Consider the following 21,966-nt stretch of genomic DNA (forward strand, 5'->3'; position numbering starts at 1 on the left):
CAACAAAAATATGATCAAATTCACCAGACATTTGTATTAAGAGTTCGGACGTCTTTACACGCACTTCAGAAATATGAAAGAAAAACCCTGGTTTGGAAGTTTCGGTCCATTATCCCGTCTTTTTTGTGTACGCACATACAAAGTTACGAAAAGACTCAAACGTTATTTTAAAACCATCTGGTTTTGTTCTTGTTCAACATGTTGTCTTCTATGAACGTATCTTATTGTTCATTTCATTTAACATTAAATGCGCCTGTTTACATGGTCAAATGAATAACGGCTCAAGCTGAGTAAATATACTTGTTTTTATGCTGCAGAGGTAGAGTACAGAGGATTTAAGACACATTTGTTTTCATTCATGCGACAGAAACCGCCATGTCAGGTGTTCACCACTGGGAGCATCTCAGGGTGCAGCATGGGGGAAAGAAAACAGAGAAACCTGCTGATGTGGGGGGGGGGGGGGGGGGGGGGGGGGGGGGGGGGGGGGGGGTTGTGGGCTAATGCAACACACTTATCCCATGTATCCTGCACAAAATTTCAATTAGCAGTTGCCTGTTTTACATTTTTACAGCTACAAACACGAACCCTGTGTGACTTTCACAAAAGTGATGAAAACAATGGAAATTAGTCCAGTGTTTTTATTTTGTTTTGGCTACGCACTGGTGTTATCTGAACTAAAATTGAAGCTTATAAAAGTTTACATGTCGCACCATATCTACTCGAGATCAAAACAACATTCAGATAAAAATGGTTAATCTTTGGTGAATGTCGTTCAACGGTCACGAGACATTTTGACCACCTAAACACAGGCCTCGTCCCAGTCCAACAATCCTTTTGTCCTCATACACTAATCAAAATGGAGCTCACAAAAAAACTGCAGATTCTTCTCGAAGTTAATATTCTGAAGGCTCATTCTCATTTGTAGCACTCTCTAATTTGCAGCGACTAAATTAAGAAAACCTGCCAGATCAGTTTAAGACATCCACGACTTTGACACGTCTGCAAAGACGTTCTGAGATATTTTAGAAACCCATGGAGATATGGGCTCATTTCTACCCTCCTTCTTCACCTCACCACCATCAGCAGTTGCGGTAAAATGCTTTTGTGCATTAGGCCATACGCTGAACATCTGACCTTCGTTTTCTGAAAACATCAGCATGTGTTCATTATTGAAACTTCATTTGATTCTACCTGCAAAACCTTCAAACACCAGCAGATGCTGCTTTTTTACCTGAGGTGCATTAGTGGCTACTAGAAAGGCATTTGTGCGACCGGGGTGGTCATAATCGTGCATTGCAGCTGCTACATAAAGGGCCATGAGCTCCAGAGCAGGGATGTTCCAGGCCAGGCAGCCATAGCTGTCATCTGAAATTGAGGAGCTCTTGGAGGAAGCGTAGGATATCCTGCCAGGAGAGATTCCACTGTCTGAATCTGAAACAAAATAAAAGAGACAAATATTGCTGAATGAAGAAATAAATCAAATTGAGGGCTGTGCAAATGCTTACAAATCAGCTGAAAGTTCTTCCAGAGCTAAACAAAATCACACGTTAACTTAGTGTTGACTGACACACTGTGTAATTTCTACAGTCGTACTAGCAGCCTCAGAGGACTCGCTGGTGTTTACTCCCAAGCGATATTAAAATCAATAAGTAATAAAATATCATCAGCAAAGAAAAGCCTGCATATCTGTCACAATTAATATATTTCTGACTTTAGAAAGCAGGCACAAAGTAGTTTTGGTATGTAAAGGAACCAACAGGAGGAAGTCCACTCCACAAGTCAGGTAAACGATGTCAATACTCTTTAATGTAAACATAACCTCACCACTCCGGTGTTTCTTTAATGTAGCACATTGCATTTAAAATCCTATAATTTGATGCTCTTTACGTTTAAATTATCCTATCTTCTTCAAGAAATGTTTTACTTCTACTTTTGCTCCGTTTAATTTCAAGTACATCTTGTTCCTGTCAGTTTCATTTAATGTATTTACTCTGGATATTTGTGTGCATTTTGTTTGCATGTGAGCATGTCCACTCATACTTATTTCTTTTAATGTTTACTCATTTGTGAAGCTCTTTCCGGTGCAAGTTTAGAGTCTGACAAGTGACACATAGATAAAAATCCCTTGGCGGCGAGGAGTCCATCACTGCGTGCAGCTCTGGTTAAGTGATTATTGGTGTTTACCTGTGTCGCTCCCCGTCACGTGCTCACTGTGGATCTGCTGGAACCCGGGGATTGGTCGAGTGGTCAGGTACCAAACAGCGTGGAGCACATCAGTAGCATGAACCCGGTTATGATCTGTGTGTATTCACCCCCAACAGTTTTAATAAAAACCTTTCATACCAAGGACACCAGCAATCATTTCTAAACACTTTCTGATGCAAATTATTTGACATTTTGTGACAATACACAGTGCAACACTCACAGGGAATGTCTCTGTAACCATTTTCCAGGGCACAGAAGTAGGTCATGAACTCCCTGACAGGAATCTTGAAAATTTCAAACAGACACATATCCTGGAAGAGGGTGTATGTCACCTGAGGAAACACAAGCAGCTTTATTGGAACAATGCTCCACACAGGAGATAAGCCACGTTATTACTGATCAATGGGTTCAATGGGATATGAAGATACATTAAAACGACCTTGGTGACATCTTCATGTTCGACAAAGTTGTTAAGGTTAAAGTTAAAAGTCAAAAGGTTTAAAGTTCAAAAAGTAAAGTCATTCTCACTTACTGCGATTTCAGACAAATGTAACAGAAACGTTGGATATCTACAAGGCCAGAGCCGTAGATCTATCCGTTTTAAACATATCTTTGTTGCCTATCGGCTAATTGGCCGCGGATTCGAACAACCCAAAAATATTGAAAAAGCATTATCGTATCACAGTGAGTCAACTTATCAGAAGTGGACAGCAAGATGTGAATTGATGACTTTTTTCCCCGATACCAATGCCAATGCCCTGGTTGTCAGGTCTTTGTTTTCGATTTCTTATTGATTTCTTTGAAGGAAAAAGTCGGTCGCCTATGGTTTTCTACATAAAAAAAGCTGCATCATCACTGGTTCTTGGCCCACATGTCCTGTAGGTGCTAACTAAGCAACTCTCCACAGAGGTTGACAATGCTGCAGCGTCTACAGGTCTGACGTGTTGGCGACACTAAGTCTTGGTTAAAAAAGAAAGATGAAAACAGCAGCTCTGTCCAAGGTAAAAATGTCCTCAGTTATGTGACTCCTAGTTGCTTCTGGTGCAAAACATTACTGAAAAACTCGAAATTAAATAGGGCCGTTTTGTGTTTGTGCTTACATAGCTGAGTATCCTTCCGCTCTTTCCTCCTGTTTTTTCCACCAGGTCAAAGATCTGGAAGTTCCAGGTGTTCATTCTCTCCATGAGAGCTTCATGCTCCTCCAGCATAGGATCTATTCTGAACTCCCGCTCACCCTGGAGACAACAAATCAAGTGAATATGATGTCAATATTGCATGTGAAGGTCCGTGTAACATCTTTTCTCATTGCACCGCTGAGGTGCTGATAGTAAAAGTACTTCAAGATATGAAGCTTAGGTTGACTGTCACCTATCGAATAAAGATGTCAGTCCACAGAGAAATAAACCTATTGGGATTTTACTCTTGAGCACACACACGTCTAAGGCCTCCCAACCCAGAATTTAGCCCCTGTTGAAGCATTTCTGTACAGTTAAATAAGGTATAAATGTGAAGAGGGAATGTAGAGTAGTGTTTCACATTATAATCTGAAAATGACTGATTCTGTGCAGTGTTGATATCACTTAATCCTTGCAAAATATATTTATTTCTAGAGAGTTGTAAATACCCATAGCTTGTAGCAGCAGTCCCGCTGTTCAGTGTAACAAGACTGATTACCTTATGTCTGGGACATACCAAAATACTCCATTGTATACCTGCCTTCAATATAAAACCTGCATTGTAAAACATGACTGTGGTAGACGGGATAATATTGCTTTTCATAGAACTTTGCACACAAATATCATCTGGCTGTTTTTGTTCCGCGGCATAGAATCACACAACAAGTAGAAACACACCTCTGATTCCTGAGTCTGCTGGTCTGTGCCGGGGCTCTTCTCCTTGTTCTCCTCCTCCGCCAGCCCTCGACTTCCTCCAGGGTCTGGCCTCACATCTGCCTCCGTACTCTCTTCCCTGATTAGAGGCTCTGTGGGGAAGTCCACCCCTTCACCTGCTGTGGTCACACATATAAAAAAAAACAATGTAAAGTCACACAAGTTGTCATAAGCATATGGAGCTTTAGGTTACCAATAAACTTTCCAGTCATGTCTTTACTCCTTATTCTACCTCATCTATTTCTTTATTCATTTGACTTCTTTCCATTCCATTACAAGTGATCGCAGCTTAAAAGTATTTTTTTGAGTCTGGTCTTAGAGTTTAAGTTAGCAATACCAATTACAATGTGTATTTTGAAGTCTATTTAAATGTTTTAACTGTACATATCAGATTTGAAATTCCTCCATGAGACACACAAATGTAATTACTAGTTTAAATTGTTTATTTGTTTTCCTAAAGCCATTTCAACACCTTTTTGTACTACAATAACACATACTTGCCGTCAAGTGAGCAGAACAGGAAAACCTACAACCTATCCCTTTTTACTTTACGTTTACTGACATTATCGCTGCTTGGAATAATACAGCAAATTTGGGAAATGTGTGTGATGTGCAAATTTAATTATTCATGTGCATTATTCATAATGGGCATGAACTTGGATCACTGTAAAGGGCAATAGAAAGTCCTTCCTTGGGATAATGCACAGAATGAGAAAATGGTATATTATGTGAAAAGTTCATTGTTTGTGAATGAAAGTGGATATTTGACACATGTATTACTGCAGTAGTCCAGTAGAGAGCAGCACTCATCCCTTAAACTGCAACCTGGAGTGTTTTGTTTTTGTTTTTTTTCCTTCCTTGCCTGACCTGACTTCATTACCCTAAATAATGTGTATTACATGTAAAAGTTTGTACCAGAGCGCCTGCGTTGAACCTCACTGGTGAACGGTGGATGAGATTCCCCTGTTTCGCTGCTGGATACTCCCTTCAGCATTTGACGACCACAGCTAGAATAAAGAGAAGGCCATCGAAGACATGTGTGACTGCTGTACGTCTTTTAATTTCACTGCTATAACCCCTGAAATTACAGACTGAGCAACACAGATCACAGCAGCAGACCATGTCCGTCCTGCAGGACTCACCTGGTGCAGACAGCGAGGGCAGAGCTCCGGCAGACCTGCTGGAAATCAGTTGAGCTGTGTACGTAGCCCAAAGGCTTGTGTAGGTTCAAGTTGACACTGGGCTTTGTGAGGAAATCAGCCGTGTCCGGGAACTCCACAGGCGATCGGGTGACCAGGGACGATGAAGAGCCTGTCCCTGCTGCGGGAGGACTGTGGCTCGGTGAGGTGACCGGACTCAGGCTCGGTGATGTGCCTAAACACGATGAGAGGCACGTGGAAAAAGAGAGGCGATCAAGACAAAAAAACAAGCGAAGAAAAAAACAGTAAAACATGCCTGTGAAGTTTTAAGGTTTCTTCCTACCTGCTCGCCTGGGTCCTGCATGGTATGTAAGGGTAACAGATGAAGACCTCTGCTTGGGAATGGTAAGCAGATTTGCACTGGGTCCATTAGAAAAACCTGAGCTGGAGCGCAAAAAAGAAAGAAAGAAAAATCATTTTCAACTACGGTTTTAAACAATTGTTTGTCTTTCAATTCTAACTTTTGCATCGTAAGAGATGTCTTTAAGCATTTTGTAAGACCACTCTAATACAGAGAGATCCTGAGAGAAACTTTAAACTCATGAACCAATCTAGCTTGTCCTCTTCTGCCATCCTGTGGAGACAGACAGTACAGACAAATAACAGTGTCCATCCAGAAATTCAATTGAACAGTGCTTCATTTTACACTTACTACAGAGACCTGGAATGACATTAACAATCATTATTATAACGTGAAACCCTTCATTTGTCACATAATTTATCGGTTTTTAATCAAATAGAAAACAGCGCTATCATATAGGAACACGTGTATACAGGTACAAACTAAGAGCGACTCCAATCTCATAGCAACATCGACCCACTTTGAGTTTGTGTCCCTTTGAGGTGAGTTCGTATGTTCTTCCTGTGTTTCAGTGAGTTTACAACAAATAATGAAGTTGTGAAACAGCGTTTCTGCCTGTTTTTTGCTTTACAGATTTATCATACAAAGTAAAAAGGCCAAGTCACTGTTGTAATTGATCAGAATTCAGGGTCTGCTTTAAAGCAGGATTTGGCTTCATATTCCAACAGTGTAATACAAACACCTTCAAACTACAGCAATGTGACTGCTCACTATTTGTAATAAGACTTACTCAACTACAACTACAACTCTGAGGAAACAAGAGAAAATGCTGACTGTAAGTGCAATAGATATTTATGCAAGGGTGAGACTGTTTTGCTTTTTATAACAGCTTAAAGAAATGGCAGAAACGAAGTGACCAAGTAGCTCAGGTGATCTAAGGGTGGGCAGCTGCATTTGTGTTGATACCTGGTCAAGTTGAGGTCAGGGTGAGGTCTCTTGCCATTGTTGCGCTCCCAGCGTGAGGAGGTGGAGTCGAGGGAAGGGAGAAACGGCGAGGAGGATGAGGTGGAACTCCGCCGGGGCTGAGGAGTCGGCAGGCTGTTTCGGCTGCTCAATCCCTGCGCGGTGAAATAAATTATGACCATAAATGTCAGTTGTACACACAAACCTAATCACAGCATTAAGTACGAGCAAATGGTAAATTGACTCCTGAGCAAAGTGAGAACAGAACTACATCATAAAGCCCAAATAAAGAAATTATACAGTCACTATACAATTAAAGACAAGAAACTGGTGTGTTGAGGAAAAAATAAATATAAAAATCATCTTGCAACATTTGGGGAAAATAAAGTGCGTCTTTGTACTTTCAAGGAGATAAAATTGAAGCATGACGTTTAATTGTTATCACTGGGTTCTTTGCTCTTTAGTCAAATTCCATGTTCTATGCATGTAAGTGAAATCAAATCCAAAATAGTTTTAATTGATGGGAAATCAATACTGGACTACATTTGTTGTTTTAAATATAAAGTCCATCCACCTTCTACACAGGTTGGGAGTTGGAGGAAAGAGAAAACCACACTTACAGTCATCTCTACGGGTATTTAAGAGTCAACAATTGACCTCAGATTTTGGACTGTGGGAGGAAGCTGAAGTTTTAGAAAATTTAGAAAATCCACACGCAGACAGAAAGAACATGTAAACACACACAAAAAGGCCCCAAAACAACCAGCGAGAGTAGTAACTCACTGTGGTGCTTTTAAATGAGAACATTACAACAGAGTTCAATATCATCTTGATGGCACCCTGGTGTGTTTGCGACGAGCATGCATCATTATGCCTGAGGAATCCACATAAACTCTGATCTAATATCAAAAACATTCATGAATATAGTAGAAATCTGTGACTAAAAACTGTTGCACACCTTGATGGTTTTCCTGTCACTCCTCTCAACAGAGTCCTCCACTTCATCGCAGGAGTAGAAACCTGGGAAGGGGGTGAAAGGGTTGACCCTGGGCCGGCACGAGCCTGAGAAAGTCCCCATGAGGCTGGAGATGCTGCGCAGTGCTGAGATGGTGTGTGGAGACAGAGACGAGTCCATCAGCAGGTCTGACACCAGGTTTCTGGCCTCGTTGATGACCGAGAGATCCACACCGTTGCCGCTCACAGCCCCCTGGCACGTCACGCAGACACAACACACAAGTTAGAGAGCAGCCAAACGCTGCCGTGAGCAGACCGCCTGCTGGGCTCTGGGTATATTGCTGCAAATCTATCAAATTTTGTATCTTTAAGTTGATAAAACATGGAATAAACAATTTGTGAAGAATTTTCACAACCTGGTCAGTCAAAGTGAAAGAAAAGAATTGTTGTGCACATTCAAAAAACAACCACAGTGTGCTGAGACAAAACATGTCAATCTTATGTGGGTGTCTTATATGTGAAGTGGAGAGCTGCGTTAATATCTAAAGAGAAGATCATATCATTTGCAAGTGCAGAGTACCACAGGCTGCAATCTTCTTTTTTGGGAGGCAAGTTTCACAACAGGAAATGTTCTGACTGAGTCTAATCAGAGCAAACTTTTGGCTTTTGGGAGCTAAATTCTTTAATAGATTACGCAAATAGTTCAAACAAGACGCAGGATGGCTGTGTGAGAGAAAACGGAGGATTTATAGCTTTTCCAAGGTCATTGTATGCAAGGTTTTACACAATGTGTGTTTTGCTTGAAAAAATAGAAGAGGGTGTCCTAAAGGTGACTTATCTTCACACTTGTGAACTATTTCATTTGTGACGCCACTATTGCTACAAAGAAGTGTTTATACGTGGAGCTGATTGATAAGTATCTTTATTTTAATCGTGACAAGAGAGACAAACAATGAGAATTCATACAGAATTTGAATTTAAAAAGAAAAAAGAACGTAGATCATAAAGTGACATGCTTTAAAGTAGCAGGAAGATAAAAAAGGACAATTTAATTTACTGCTCGTCGCTAATCCAAAATTATTAAAATGATACTTCTTATTATCTAAAGTATCTAGAGTATTATATAAAAACATAAAAAGAATTTCGCTCCAAAAACATTTTCAATATTAATACAGTTAGATAACCTAAACCAGCCACATGTGGTTCATTGGCCATTCTCTAGTGGGTCCCTGAACCTTACGCAAAACTATACCTGAATAAAAATGTTATCTTGTTCTCATTCTATTTACGCACAGAAAGTCATTTTCAAAGGGACTTTTAACTCTTGGCTAAAAGGGCATTTGAAAAAAAAAAAAAAAAAAAAAAGGCTCAGACAACCTATGTAATCTGATATTATGTATTTAAATAAATAGACTACAACTGTGGATAAATAAGTTCACACATATTTGAATGTATTGGGAAAAAAGTAAAAGTATTTGTTGTGTGGTGGCTGTGAATTGGCTGTGAAAGTTATTGTACAATTATTTAAAGACACTATAAAAGTTGATCTGTAAAATTCAATACAGACCTGATACTGTGGCTTGTACCAGTGTTTCAGATCCCAGTCCCATAAGATCATCTGAAAAACAAGAAATGTACCAGTGGTTATTGTGCAGGAGCATTTTTCAAACCGTGAATATGAACTGTATTTACCTAGAAAACACTCAGACTTCGACCTGTGTTCCACTTTGAGTAAACTCCGAGGTTTTTGGGTTGTTTTTTGTTTTTACATGAGTGCCATCGGCAGGTCAGTAACAAAGCAGCAAAGCGTCTTTTTGTCTATTCTGCCCATTATCTAAACACAGTGTAGTAACAGTTTACATTAAGGTTTTCCTGCGCCACATGATGCACTTTTGAACTACAGGTAGGCTCATGCACACTGAGCACCTGAGCGGCAGCAGACAGAGGCCTTTCACTGTGAGAAAAAGAAAAGCAAACCACTGAAACCAGTGTGGTGTGTCGACAATGGAGCTATGAGATCTTATCTCGCTCTACCTACGTCAATCGGCAGCATTTCCATGCTATCTGCTCGTAACTACACACGAGCTCTCACACAGTGCAGCAGTGGGAAGGTGCAACAAGGCTGTGCAACACTGAAATGCTATGCATTTCATTTTCCCAGTCATGCAAACCACAGAAAATAATACACATATATGCACTGCTTTTATAGCTTAATAGAATAGGACGTTATAAAGCCTACCAACTCTGAACAAAGGGTGCACCATAAAGCCGGTTTCTGAATGACGGTGTTGCAAATCTCACCCCGCACCACAAGAGGGAGAGCCGTGGCGGATGACACCTTGCATGACAAGCACCTCAGCAGACATCGTGAGCCTCATCTGAACATGTAAACACACATCCAGACATCGCACACACGACAAGCACCTCCGCAGACATCGTGAGCCTCATCTGAACATGTGAGCACACACCCACGCACGAAGCCCAACGCACATCATGTTAAAAGGTGAGACTCAGTCGGCCATACTGCGATATGATAAATTGAAAATAATTTCTTTATCAAAACCTTTACTTCATCTCAAAGATTGTTTTACCTGCCAATAAATTGGAGTGTGTGTGAAAACCGAGTGCTATTGTTTACGACAGTAATTAAAGTCCCAAACACACATAGTGTTTTTGTGGGCCAAAAGCATTAATGTTGGGTTTCATAAATCCAGAAGATAAAATCTATACTTCAGGTTGTTAAACAGATCACCGGGTCTATTCTATCTCCTCTAATCAGCAACTCTCTCATTGATCAAAATGCGAGGTTGGGTGTTTGTCATCAGCATCTGTACAATGCTGCCAAACATTTAATATGGCAAATAAGCCCTGCCATGGCAACCTGACATAGAGGCCAGCAAACAATGCTCCATACACCATGGCAACGAGATGGCGGGAGACGGCCGGAGGACAGAGTTGTTGGCCTTCTGCTTGTTTACAGAGAAACAGAAGGGCTGAAAGAGAGAGGGAGATGGTTAAAAGCTGAGGGAGAGGATGCCATTAAAGACGGGATGGAGAGTTAAGGACTGAAAATCCATACAAGAAAGACGGAGATTGAGACGGCGGGACACGACGCACACTCCTGACACCCAATGGCACAATAAAGTCCGGTGTCTGCAATCTGTTAACACTTCAGCATTACAGAATGCTCCTCGCTTCACCTTGTTACAGTCTGTGCACAAAGCACAGCGACGCGCACTCTTCCCCGACTCAAGAACAGGAAAAGCTGGCTTAGTCAGTGCTTCCACCGTCACCATCAAACCGAGTGCCAAGAAAGAAATTATTTACAGTGAGGCCCTTTTGTGAGCCATCAGAATGAAATCTGTCAATGAACACAAGATATTTTGTGTGTGTGTGTGTGTGTGTGTGTGTGTGTGTGTGTGTGTGTGTGTGTGTGTGTGTGTGTGTGTGATGTTGTGAAAACACAGCATGGTGGCAGACGCACTGGTATACACAAGTCAGCATACCCAGACACCTGTGCACATGTACCGTAGCAGAGAAACACATTATTTCTCAGCTCGGTGACATTTGGAAGCAACTGTGAGGCACACTTTCACTGAGGGATAAACACTTCAACCTATTTCCACTTTAATTTTGTACTCAACTTCATTTAAAAAAAAATATAACTCTATTGGGCAAATGACCATATCTGATCCTTCCACTTTTGTTTTCTTGTAAACTTTTAAGCTCTGTATAAAAAAAATAAAATAGGCCATTGACAGTCATAGAACGCAGTACACAATTTGTGCATTAATATTAAGATTCTATTGAAAGCGTTATATCATGTTAGACAGTTTTAGAATGTGGAATTTAAGGGAATTCTCAAATGAAATTACAAACTCTTTTAGAATTCTTGAATTTTGTGGGAGAAAATTTAACTTTTCATGTTAATAAATAGAAATAATCACTTTAAAACAAATTAATGATGTATTTTGCTCCCCGTTCACTTAAAAAAAAAAAAACTTACTTGACTACAAATTTCCCATAGGTGTGAATATTAGTGTGGTTGGTTGTTCGTGAGTTTGCCCCGTGATGGACTGGTGATCAGTCTCTGGTGTACCTTGAATTCTGGTAAAGAAAATAAATATAGATAATGAATGAATGGAGTTACTCAAGTATGAAATTACATACTGCTACAGCTATTGTTGTAAATAATTTCCATCATTACGCATGAAGAAAAAGCTCGATAAACTTGTACAACTGGACATATCCTGCATATCTGTAATTCTTCACAACGCTGCATTGTGCTCCCTCACGAGCTTGTCTATGATTATTTACGTATTTGCAGAGGGGAAATAACTGCACTATATTTACGCACACGTACAGGACACAAAACAAACCGAAAGAGACCGATACAAAACACACAATAAAACGAGGTGCTTCAAAGCTCAGGCAAAAATAGTAAACATAAAAAATAAAAAACCTGCTTGTACACGTACACACACACACACACACACACACACACACACACACACACACACACACACACACACACACACACACACACACACACACACACACACACACACACACACACACACACACACACACACACACACACACACACACACACACACACACGAGAGACGGGTCGTAAATATCTGCTAACAGGAGTCAATAAACCCGTGTGAGCTATTAGACGGCCAGTTAGTTACACCTGTGTGTCATATTAGCTGGGCTCTGTGGTGTGAGAGGTGCTAGAACTGATAATAACACGCTAATAAGAGTGTGGGGGGCAGAGAAAAGGTATCAATGGCAGGCGAGCAGGACATTTGTATGGAGAGGAGCAGGGCGGTGCTGACGTCAGCGTGCAGCGGCACACGGCGTCAGCAGCCCTCTGAACATGCACATGCTGATAATGAGGACTGCGTTCCGGCTGTCAAGACACGTAGGGAGAAGAAAAGATGATACGGAGAGCGGAAACAAAAGCGCGGGCTGGCCTGATTGTTTTGCGCCCGTGTTCAGGAAAGAGGAGCCAAGCAGGACAGCGGTGCGCCGCGAGTGTTGTGGTTATGTGTCTTAGCTGCTGGACACAGCCCCAGTTGGCAGGAAAGAGTTGAGGCTTGCGTACAGCGCCAAGGCACAGGCAGGTTCGCTGACGGAGGAAGCTGAAGACTGGGATTAAAAACAGTCTGTGAACTTCTGACCCAGCACGACTCACGATAAAGACCGAGACTACATTCAAGCACACATAGAATAGGTATAATGAAATCCCCAGCACTAGTGAATAAACTGCACCATGTCCCAACGTCGGACTTTTACTTTTGCATGTCTTTAATATAACAAAGAAATGTTTACAATGTAGTTAATAAGTTATCAGGAAGTAAGGTGTGAAGTGAAGTCTGAACCGAATTTGCGGTCAAATGATCAACAATGTGTGAAGAAAGCGGCAACGGAACGATCGGCAGGCCTGACGGGGAAACTCGGGGTACTCCAGATGGCTGGGCTGCTTATGGCTGTGTAGTCAGGGGCAACCTGGCAGGACCATGGAAAATTCTTTGACTAGGGAAAGGAGTTCGTTCAAAATGTCATCCCTCTCTTTCACACTCATCTACCACTTCACTGGACCTCGGGTGTTGTTCAGGGTCTTCCCGAGCGAGCAGGCATCTGCAAGTCCAGATTTATCTCCCAAAATATTGTGTCGTTTTCCCAATCTTGCACAAATATATTGACTTAAAAAAGAAAGGAAACAAAAATAGTGTAAATATAGTCTCAGTTCTAAATGAGGATTGATAAAATTGCAATCGGCAAAAAAAAGCAAAAAAAAGGTGCAACAGCAAAATTACAATGTGTACATCTACACACTTTCATAATATGTCATTTTCTATCTCTTGTCAAGAGAACAGTGAATAAAAAGCCCTTGCACTATTTATTACAATCATACAATAAAGTGAAGTATAGTTCTTTTTTTTTCTTTTTAAACATCCGAAGTCATATGAACTTCTGCTCAAACATACAATTCATCCAATATAGCAACAATCTTTATGCCACACTTTATTTTTTTTTTTAACAGTGGAAACATTTCGGAGTATTTATAGAGGCCAGCATGTGCTCAATGAGGAGACACTCAGGCTAATGAAGAGCACAAAACAGGCCTTGGAATCAATGTCATGTCGCACTGCATTCAGGGTATTCCAGGGTCCGATCTGCCATACCTGTCAGCAAGTGGTGTCGGTTTACGTACAGAGCAGATGACAGAGACCGCACGTATCCCTACTGAATTTTTCATAAATAAGGATCCACTTAACAATTGGAAGGTGCCAAAGCAAGCTGGGGTGAAGAAAGTAAAAGGTATGAGGAACATGGTGATGTTGGGAAAGCAAGGAACACTCAGGGGTCTCAATCGCCTAAAAACAAATTAAACTAGCCGTTTTCTGCATTACTCGTCATACGACACTAACATTGTTCAACAGTGCAGACGCTGTGGGATTTTAGCCAAAGTCTAAATTTACTGCATGGCACAAGGGATCTCATAAGCAGCAAGTCAACCTACACTGAATCGAAGCTGAAAAACAATAACACACATCATTGCACAAAAACAACATCAGGCTGTATGTCATCGAGGTATGGCGCTGGTCCCTTCAAGAAATAAATTGATGAAATCAACCAAGAATAAACTTATTGGTCAAGTAATAATTATTTACTGAGAAAAGAATAGGTATAGAAGTAGACGTGGTCCCATATTTTACCTCCATAGGAACTTGAAAATGTCATTTAGTTGCCATGAAACTTATGAGATGATAAAATAAACTGTATCAGGCCATTTTTGGACACAACATATGACAATGGCATTCAGGAACCTCTTTTACTGTACAACATAAAGCCTCTCTACTGCGCTGTACGGCACGGTTGTACTGAGACCCAACTCTGTTGGCGGTTCCACTGCACAGAGTACGGTTAAAATTGTGACTGTTGATGTTTTGTCTGGGACAGGCCCAATTCAGGGTATATCATCCTCAGCTACCAAACTGTACATCAACAAGACCACTTTTACCAGCATGATGTGTATACAGTATCTTCTCAATCTTGGTGGGTCACAAGCTATTACGATCTGAGATTATGATGATGAATATTACAATATTTACGTAATGTCTTTATTTACACAGCCCCTCGAATGCATCGAGGAACATGAGCTTGCTATTCGCTGGCCACAGGTGTGTTTCTTAGTATGTGTAACTGGGTTTGCGCTGTGACGGACTGGAGCCCTATCTAAGCTGTCCTCTACATTCAACAACATTCAGCTCCAGCCCCCTTGCAATGCTAAGTTGGAGAAAGCAGTATCGCAGATGGAAAGCTGGATTAACAGAACCTTCAAAAACCCTTACAAAGTGCTTGACAAACAAAAAAAAGAATATTGTAAAATATCGATCACAGTTTAATACAGTTAGCTATTTCGTCTTTGGTTCTGAAAGTACTTTCCACAAAACATTTTTGTTCGACATCCGTTCTAAATTCAAATTTTGTTCCATCATATTTAGATGAAGGCTATGGGAGAATTCTGCCGATCATTCCTATGAAGTGAAAATGCACACAATATGAAGCTGACAGTGAGCCAGACCATCCCTAGCAACTCCCCTATACAGTAGTGTTACCTGGTACATCGATATATCGCCTGCTGCGTGAAACCCTAAGATAAGCTGATCGAAAGCACTATCTGCATGGCATTAGGTTACCTGACACCATGTTCGCACGGTACACGGTACAGGAGGTCAACACGGCAGCGTCACTGAATTAAAAGCCAGCACACAAGAAGCTGGCGCAATTGTGTTAGACTTTCTCCAGTGAACAGACGGCTTAAACTGAAAAATAAATAAATAAATAAATAAAAAGATGAGACACGAGTGTTGGTACTCTGATCAAACCCAGTTATGACTGATCTACTTGTGTGGCGCAGACATCCAGACAAAAACATGCTTCTTTTTCAATAAATGATCTCGATGGTCTCATTCCGAAAATGTTTTCCATAATTTGCTGATGGCGTTTTATCGTTTTAAAGGATGACTTTGGCTCACTGTAACACCGTGTAAAATCAATTTTTATGGAGAAATATGGGAGAAACTCATTTGTTTCCTTATCGCGTCCCAGTGTCATGACACATTACATGAGGAGAGTTATCACCACTTTGTGGACTAAACTAATAATATGGGATTGCCATCTTAAAAGACAGTGAGAACTGACTTGACCTTTGCCACAAAGGAAGATACAGTGAAAACTTGCAAGTACTTCCTCCTCTTTGTTTCTCCCCTGACAAATGTTCGAGGATTATGCTTCATTTATTCCAGTTTTCCTGATAAGTTACAGATGGCACTTCATATGACCCAGAGCTTATTTAAGTAAGCAAGAAACTAATAGTATCCTAATCTTTTATGTTAAAACCTTTTTATGTAAAACCCCATATGTTTTATAGATGGCTCCTTTCCAATTGCACCAACAACTATGTTGTGGTTTGTGTTTTTAATGTATTATGTGATACCAAAATGTTTGCCGAGAAATAAAATTAAGGCTTTTCTGTGTGGTATAGAAGCAAATCTCTAAATGTTTCTTTGATAGTACATAACATTTAAATATAACCACGTCGCCCCTTGTTTGCCATCGAGACTCCAATATGACCCAAGTCAATGTTGCCGTCTTGACTGTGGCTCAAAAAAAATTACATGCAAGTTAAAAGTGAGATTTTTACAATTGGCTAAAAATAGCAGTTTGAAAAAAAAAGGGAAAACAGGAAACCAAAGGAATTTTGGACACGACTAAATGATTGATCAGCAAAACTACTACATCCGACCCCATCTGGCCTACATTAACAAAGCTTCATTCCCTTACAGGCAAATGGTGACGTCACTCATGTTGCTATTTTGCTGTTGCCGAATCAGTAGCCGACACAGCTCTCGTCTTCAATCTCAGGGGCACAGCGTGCGCTTTTACTATGGTGCTTTGTTTACATGAGTCAGGAGAAGTACAAAAAAAGAAAATAAAGCAGATGGACCAGAACAAGGCAGACAGAGAAACTGAGTGGGGGAGTTACAACCGATTCCAACGGAACTTTTGGTGCGTAGAAGGAAAACATGGGCCAAGTTGTCTGGTGTTGCTTTCCATGGTGAGTTTGCAAATGCTACAGTAATAGATACACTTGAAGCCAAAAGGAGGGAAGTATAAGAGTAGAAATCATTCCGGTCACTCTGAGGCTGCAGGTGCGTCCTCCTATCAAGAGAAAGTGGTGAAAGCTACTCAAAGGCCCCGGCAGACCGTCCATGTTGGATTTACAGTCCGTCTCAGCTTACCATAAGTCAAAAATGTTTGTGTTACTGCTACTGCTAATACAACCACAACTTGGGAGAAATAATGCAGATGTTCCGGCAGCTGAGAAAGATTGTGGGAGGAAAATCTATTCTGATTTGCCCAATTTTAGAATTTCTTTGTCCAAAATCTAAATCAAAAGGACAAATGCAATGATGGTCACATTTTTTTTTTTATAGACCTTACAGATACAAATGTTTTTGATAGAACAGAAAGTACTTTTCTTTATTTCCAAAGTTGAATAACAAATGAGCATTAGGTTCATCATTATCTGATTGACACGCACAACTTGCATCCGTCTTCCATCTTAGGCACACTGAACGCCGTTCTATGTAACCGCATCGCTGTTGGCTGATCATCCACACACAGGTTTTTCTTTATTTTATTTTCGTTTTTTAAAAAGAACGGATTCCAGAGTGGAAAACTTCTAAAACGCCACATCGGCTTTGACGTGTAGATGGACAAGACACACATTTGCTGAAAATGATGTAATAGTACCACCTCTCAACCCGATAAACCCGCGACCGTCTCCGCAACGTCACTTAACAACAACAATAGCAGACTTACATGCTCCAGGTCGCGCTGCTAAAGCTGCTGTCGATCTGGCATATATACTACATCGTTTTAAGTCGTTTTTATGGTGCCGTGGGGATGTGGGAGGAGTACAAAATGCATTTGAAGTCAGGGGCATGTTAGCCTGATAATCAGGAGCAGTATTGGTCAACCAGGTTTACCCTGCATCATGCGACATGTTCTTCAATAGAACCATTTTTGAAATCATAAAATTAACCCACTTTTGTCCAATGATGCTTACTTTTTAGTAACCCATCCAATTGTCATAGTTATACGTCAGCAATTGTAGCTGTCCATGTGAGTTGGCGTAAAGCACCGAGTAGTGAGGCAGCCTTACATTCCGTATATGAATACAGAAGCACATGTACATTTAAATGTAAAGGAGAGCTGAAGAGACATTTTCATTGGTTTATCATCTTATGTTGCAACCAAAACATATTTGGGGATAATTCTGAGTACGTGTCCCTCTGAGCTATGCACAACACTTTATGCTCAGGTTATTTATAGTAAAACCAACAAAAGTGGATCTCGGCACTCCCTAAAAGGATTAAGACTTGCGGCTCATTATCCAACCATGGCCACACAAATCATTCATCCATTCACCCACAAATGATCAATCTTCCATAAACTTAAGCCTTATCAGCTAACAATGGGCGAAAGGTAGAATACACCCTGAAGTTGTTCACAAATATATGATGATATATTTTGCTGAATGAAAATATCTTTGACCTTTTTTGTTTGTTTTGTTGCCGTCACTTCCACTTATACACGGAATGTTACCACTGTATTTTATCTTTGTTTAAATGTGACGTCTTTCAGAAAATACTTGAAACATCAACATAAAGTACAACCAATCAGATTAAGTCATAATACCGTCTACAACTTCTTTTGAAGCAGTCATAAGAAGGCATTGTTGAGCGTGAAAAATGAAACGCTATTTGTCCCAACAATAGTCTGAGGTGTCACGGGCGCCACAAGATTATCATTGCAGGTGGTGAAAGGTTTCTGGAGCTCAACGTGAACAAATTTCAGAAGGCAAAAGATGACTAAACACCGTTCAGAACGACACTTGAAGATAAAGCTGGGATTGCAAGTGCATACTATCACAAGTCACATACATGACTATGTGAGTTTCCGACAAATTATAAGCAACATTATGTAAGAACTGAAAGTATTAGGCCTTGTTTCCACGACATTTTCAAGTGAAAATGGAAAATTTTCATTGCATTTTGGTGGTCTGTTTAGCAACAACGATGCTCAGAGCGAATGAAAACGCAACTTATTGAAAATTGCCCTAATGTGGAACTTTCAACTTTCGTCTCATTGAGACCCGCCTCCCTTCAGGAAATCCAGTCCACATTTTGCAGCCGCCAGGGAAACACTTCATGTCATTCCAGCAACAGTAAAACACAGACGTGGCTCGTGGATCGGAAATCTCCGCAGATTGGATCGGAAATTCCGATCCGTGAATTACGTTGGTATCAGAACCCGATACCGATACTGGATCGGATCAGCCCCATCCCTAGCGTGTGTGTGGTTTCATTACAAAAATAAACAATGACAAATTGTGGTCTGGCATGCTAAAACTACATCATTTTCAGCATTTCTCACAATTCTAAGTAAATAGACATTTTTTTCAAAACGTTGCCGTGGAAACACTAAACCTTTGTGAAATATAAATGCGGAAACAATGCCTTTTCACTTAAAATGCTGTCTTGTAAACGGGCCCTTAAAAGTTTTTGGCCAAAGTTACTTAGGACTAGGCTGACTACAGCTGGAAGAGTAAGATATAAATTTTGATTTCAATATGGGCCAAGTCCCGCCTCAAACCCGGGACATTCTTACTGTGAGTGTTAACCACCAGAGGCTCAGTAAGTCATAATCTCCCCAAAAACTACAGCAGTGCATGCAGAGCCTCATACATGCACGCCAGTTGGAGGAAAGCCAAAGAGGTCACCACGAAGCCTTTTATCATGATGAAATGGGACAGCACTTGGTGCGTGCAACGGCTGACATGTAGAAAGAATCCACTACTCTGGAGGAGAAAAGGTCTCACAGGGACAAGTGTTAAAACAACCCTCGACAGGTATGTGCATAGTCACAACTTTTCCTTGTTTATGTCAAGACATTGTTTTCAAGTCATAAATGCAACCCTGACCCCCCCCCCCCCCCCCCGCCTTTTTTTTTTTTTTTTTTTTTATAAAATCCTGGAACAATATTCAACTCTTTACTCAGAAATCTACATTCACAATGACTTTACAACATCTAATGACTGTATAGAATGTATTTTGAACAGCAATGTAATGTTATTAGTAGTAATTTTCTTTCATGACCTATTGCACAGTTTGGGTCCAGTAAATATAAATTAAATACATGTATGAATAAATAAGAATAAAGAAATAAAATGTCATCACAAATAAAGACTCCATGCTTCTTCTTTTGAAAAACATTTAAAGTTATCACAAGTGAATGCGTTTCTCTTTTTACATGGATAATATTTCACTGTTAAGTGGGAAGGCATTTAGATACTTAGCTACTCATACGACCCTCTAACAAACAAACTAAAACACGACAGCAGAGACGAAGATTGACAAGAGTCACTCTACTGAGAAAAATGGCAGAGCCTGACAGGAGAAAAGTCTCGGTTTAACAGTTGAGACTGACTCATTCACACGCTGGTTCTTCAGCTGGCTTCTTGCCAGACAGAGCAGGGCTTGCATAATGACAAACACAACATGCAGGAACAACATAAATGCCACAACATGAGTAAGGTCAACCCGAGTACGTCAATGATGAACTTTTTCTCACAATGGTATGTTTCATGCTCAACCGGCCCATAACTCTGTCACTGTGCTCGACATCAAAACTCAGCAGGCGGGTGCGATGCTGGCAAAATACAGTCTGCACACCATTATAGAACTGTTTTTAAAATCTACAAAGTCTTAAAAAGAAAACAAAAAGACAAAGGCGCCCGTAAATATGAATGACGGTAACAGTCTTTGAAATCATTCAAATTAAGGCGAGACTTTTGAAGAAAATGATTGCATGAAATCCAGGAAGGTAGGTCGGTGACTGTGTTGCTGTGGTTTTGAAAATGGGTCTTTTACCTTCAGAGCTGCTACTCAAGCCCGAAATGTAAAACGGTGCTGCACAAAGAGCTCATCACAGACACTTGTCTCTACATTTTCTATAATCTCTGTCTTGTATATTCAATAATGTATTTCAGATTGTGAGTTTTTCAAGGAATACCCTACAACTGAGATTAAGCTGGTGACTGCAACCATACTCTTAAGCAAAATAACGTTAAGTTCTACTGTAAAGGTGTTTAATCCTTGCATAACTTTAGCTCCATGTTTACTGGAAACCACTGCGTAAATCATCCCCCTATAAATAGTTTAATGCAGCCTGCAGTGCAGGCCATGAATGCAGGTTACGTTGTATCTCAGCTTAAATTTTCTGTTGACCTCGATCGCAGCATTTCATTGCTATCACAACAGATAGGCAAGAGCACAGGCATGTATGACCTTTGAAGAGCAATGGCAGAGAGTACAAGTATAAATACTCTTAATAGTACTTCTCAAAGTCCTTTCTGCTGACAATGTTCTGCAGGTTCATATAAATATCCCAGGTTTACCAAGTGTTAACACATGCAATTATTAAAAACGAGTACTGACCTTGTGACGCACAGAATGTACGATTAGAGTGCAACAAGAGCTACAAGTCATCAACATAATTCAATAAAATGAGCAGCTGTTAATAAAGGTACGACAAGTCCCTGACTGTGTTTTGCTTTTTATTTTCATCTACCTATGTTGGCCTAATCCTTGGTTTGCAACAAGGTAATTCAAGTGTGCATTATCGAAGTATCAGAATAAGCTCGAGAACAAAGGTTTTCTAAGTGCCGGAGATTTCTGCTGAAGCTGTGCACAGGCAGACTCATCTAAAGCAGGAACGTCACAGCCTGCATAATTGCAGGTGTGCTATAAACGTCTGTCTGGATGGGCTTTCATGTATCCCTACATCTTATACACATTTGTTTACGAACATTCAAAATAAAAAAAATTTAAATACCTACAAACTAATCCTCCACGGGGTGCAGGGAAAAAAAAAAGTGAACCTGATTGTTTCCTGCATGCCCATGAGATCGTGCAGCAATATCACTGAATTCTTTATGGGGTTTTTTTCCACATTCCAAGATGAAGAAACTGTTTCGATTTTACAACTATAGCAACAATATGTCATGCAGTGAAGAAACAAATTAAACATGGACACATTCACATTCCATGTAGCGCACTTTAGTTTTCATGTGTACTGCAGTGTCCCAGTGTGTATAACATGTTCAATAAAAGAGCAGGCTGAATGATGCCACCGTAGTAACTTCTCAGAGTTGTAGTATCGCTGGTTATTTAGACACGTGATGGCCTTGTATGTTCACAAAGTGGAGCAGATAACAGCAAGAAAAGAATATGAAAATGAAAAATGCAACAGCAAGAACACAGTATTCTATGAAATACAAGTCAATTTAATTGAAAACACACATTTGAATTAA

At 40.4% G+C, this 21,966-nt stretch overlaps 1 protein-coding gene across 2 annotated transcripts in view; it reads right to left on the minus strand.

Annotated features, from left to right (window-relative positions):
* The window catches only part of pde3b (phosphodiesterase 3B), a 46,096-nt gene that overhangs the window by 5,122 nt on the left and 19,008 nt on the right, over nucleotides 1-21,966 (minus strand). For both annotated transcript variants that reach the window (XM_080458916.1, XM_080458917.1), the window contains 11 exons: nucleotides 9,079-9,129; nucleotides 7,516-7,764; nucleotides 6,561-6,712; nucleotides 5,577-5,677; nucleotides 5,237-5,468; nucleotides 5,010-5,101; nucleotides 4,059-4,213; nucleotides 3,306-3,440; nucleotides 2,426-2,537; nucleotides 2,185-2,298; nucleotides 1,232-1,431 (listed from right to left, as the gene is read on the minus strand). In XM_080458916.1, coding sequence (XP_080315042.1) covers nucleotides 1,232-1,431; nucleotides 2,185-2,298; nucleotides 2,426-2,537; nucleotides 3,306-3,440; nucleotides 4,059-4,213; nucleotides 5,010-5,101; nucleotides 5,237-5,468; nucleotides 5,577-5,677; nucleotides 6,561-6,712; nucleotides 7,516-7,764; nucleotides 9,079-9,129 — 1,593 coding nt within the window. The remainder of the gene's footprint in view (nucleotides 1-1,231; nucleotides 1,432-2,184; nucleotides 2,299-2,425; nucleotides 2,538-3,305; nucleotides 3,441-4,058; nucleotides 4,214-5,009; nucleotides 5,102-5,236; nucleotides 5,469-5,576; nucleotides 5,678-6,560; nucleotides 6,713-7,515; nucleotides 7,765-9,078; nucleotides 9,130-21,966) is intronic.

This window comes from Lipophrys pholis, assembly GCF_963383615.2.
Source record: "Lipophrys pholis genome assembly, chromosome: 2".
Taxonomy (NCBI): Eukaryota; Metazoa; Chordata; class Actinopteri; order Blenniiformes; family Blenniidae; genus Lipophrys; species Lipophrys pholis.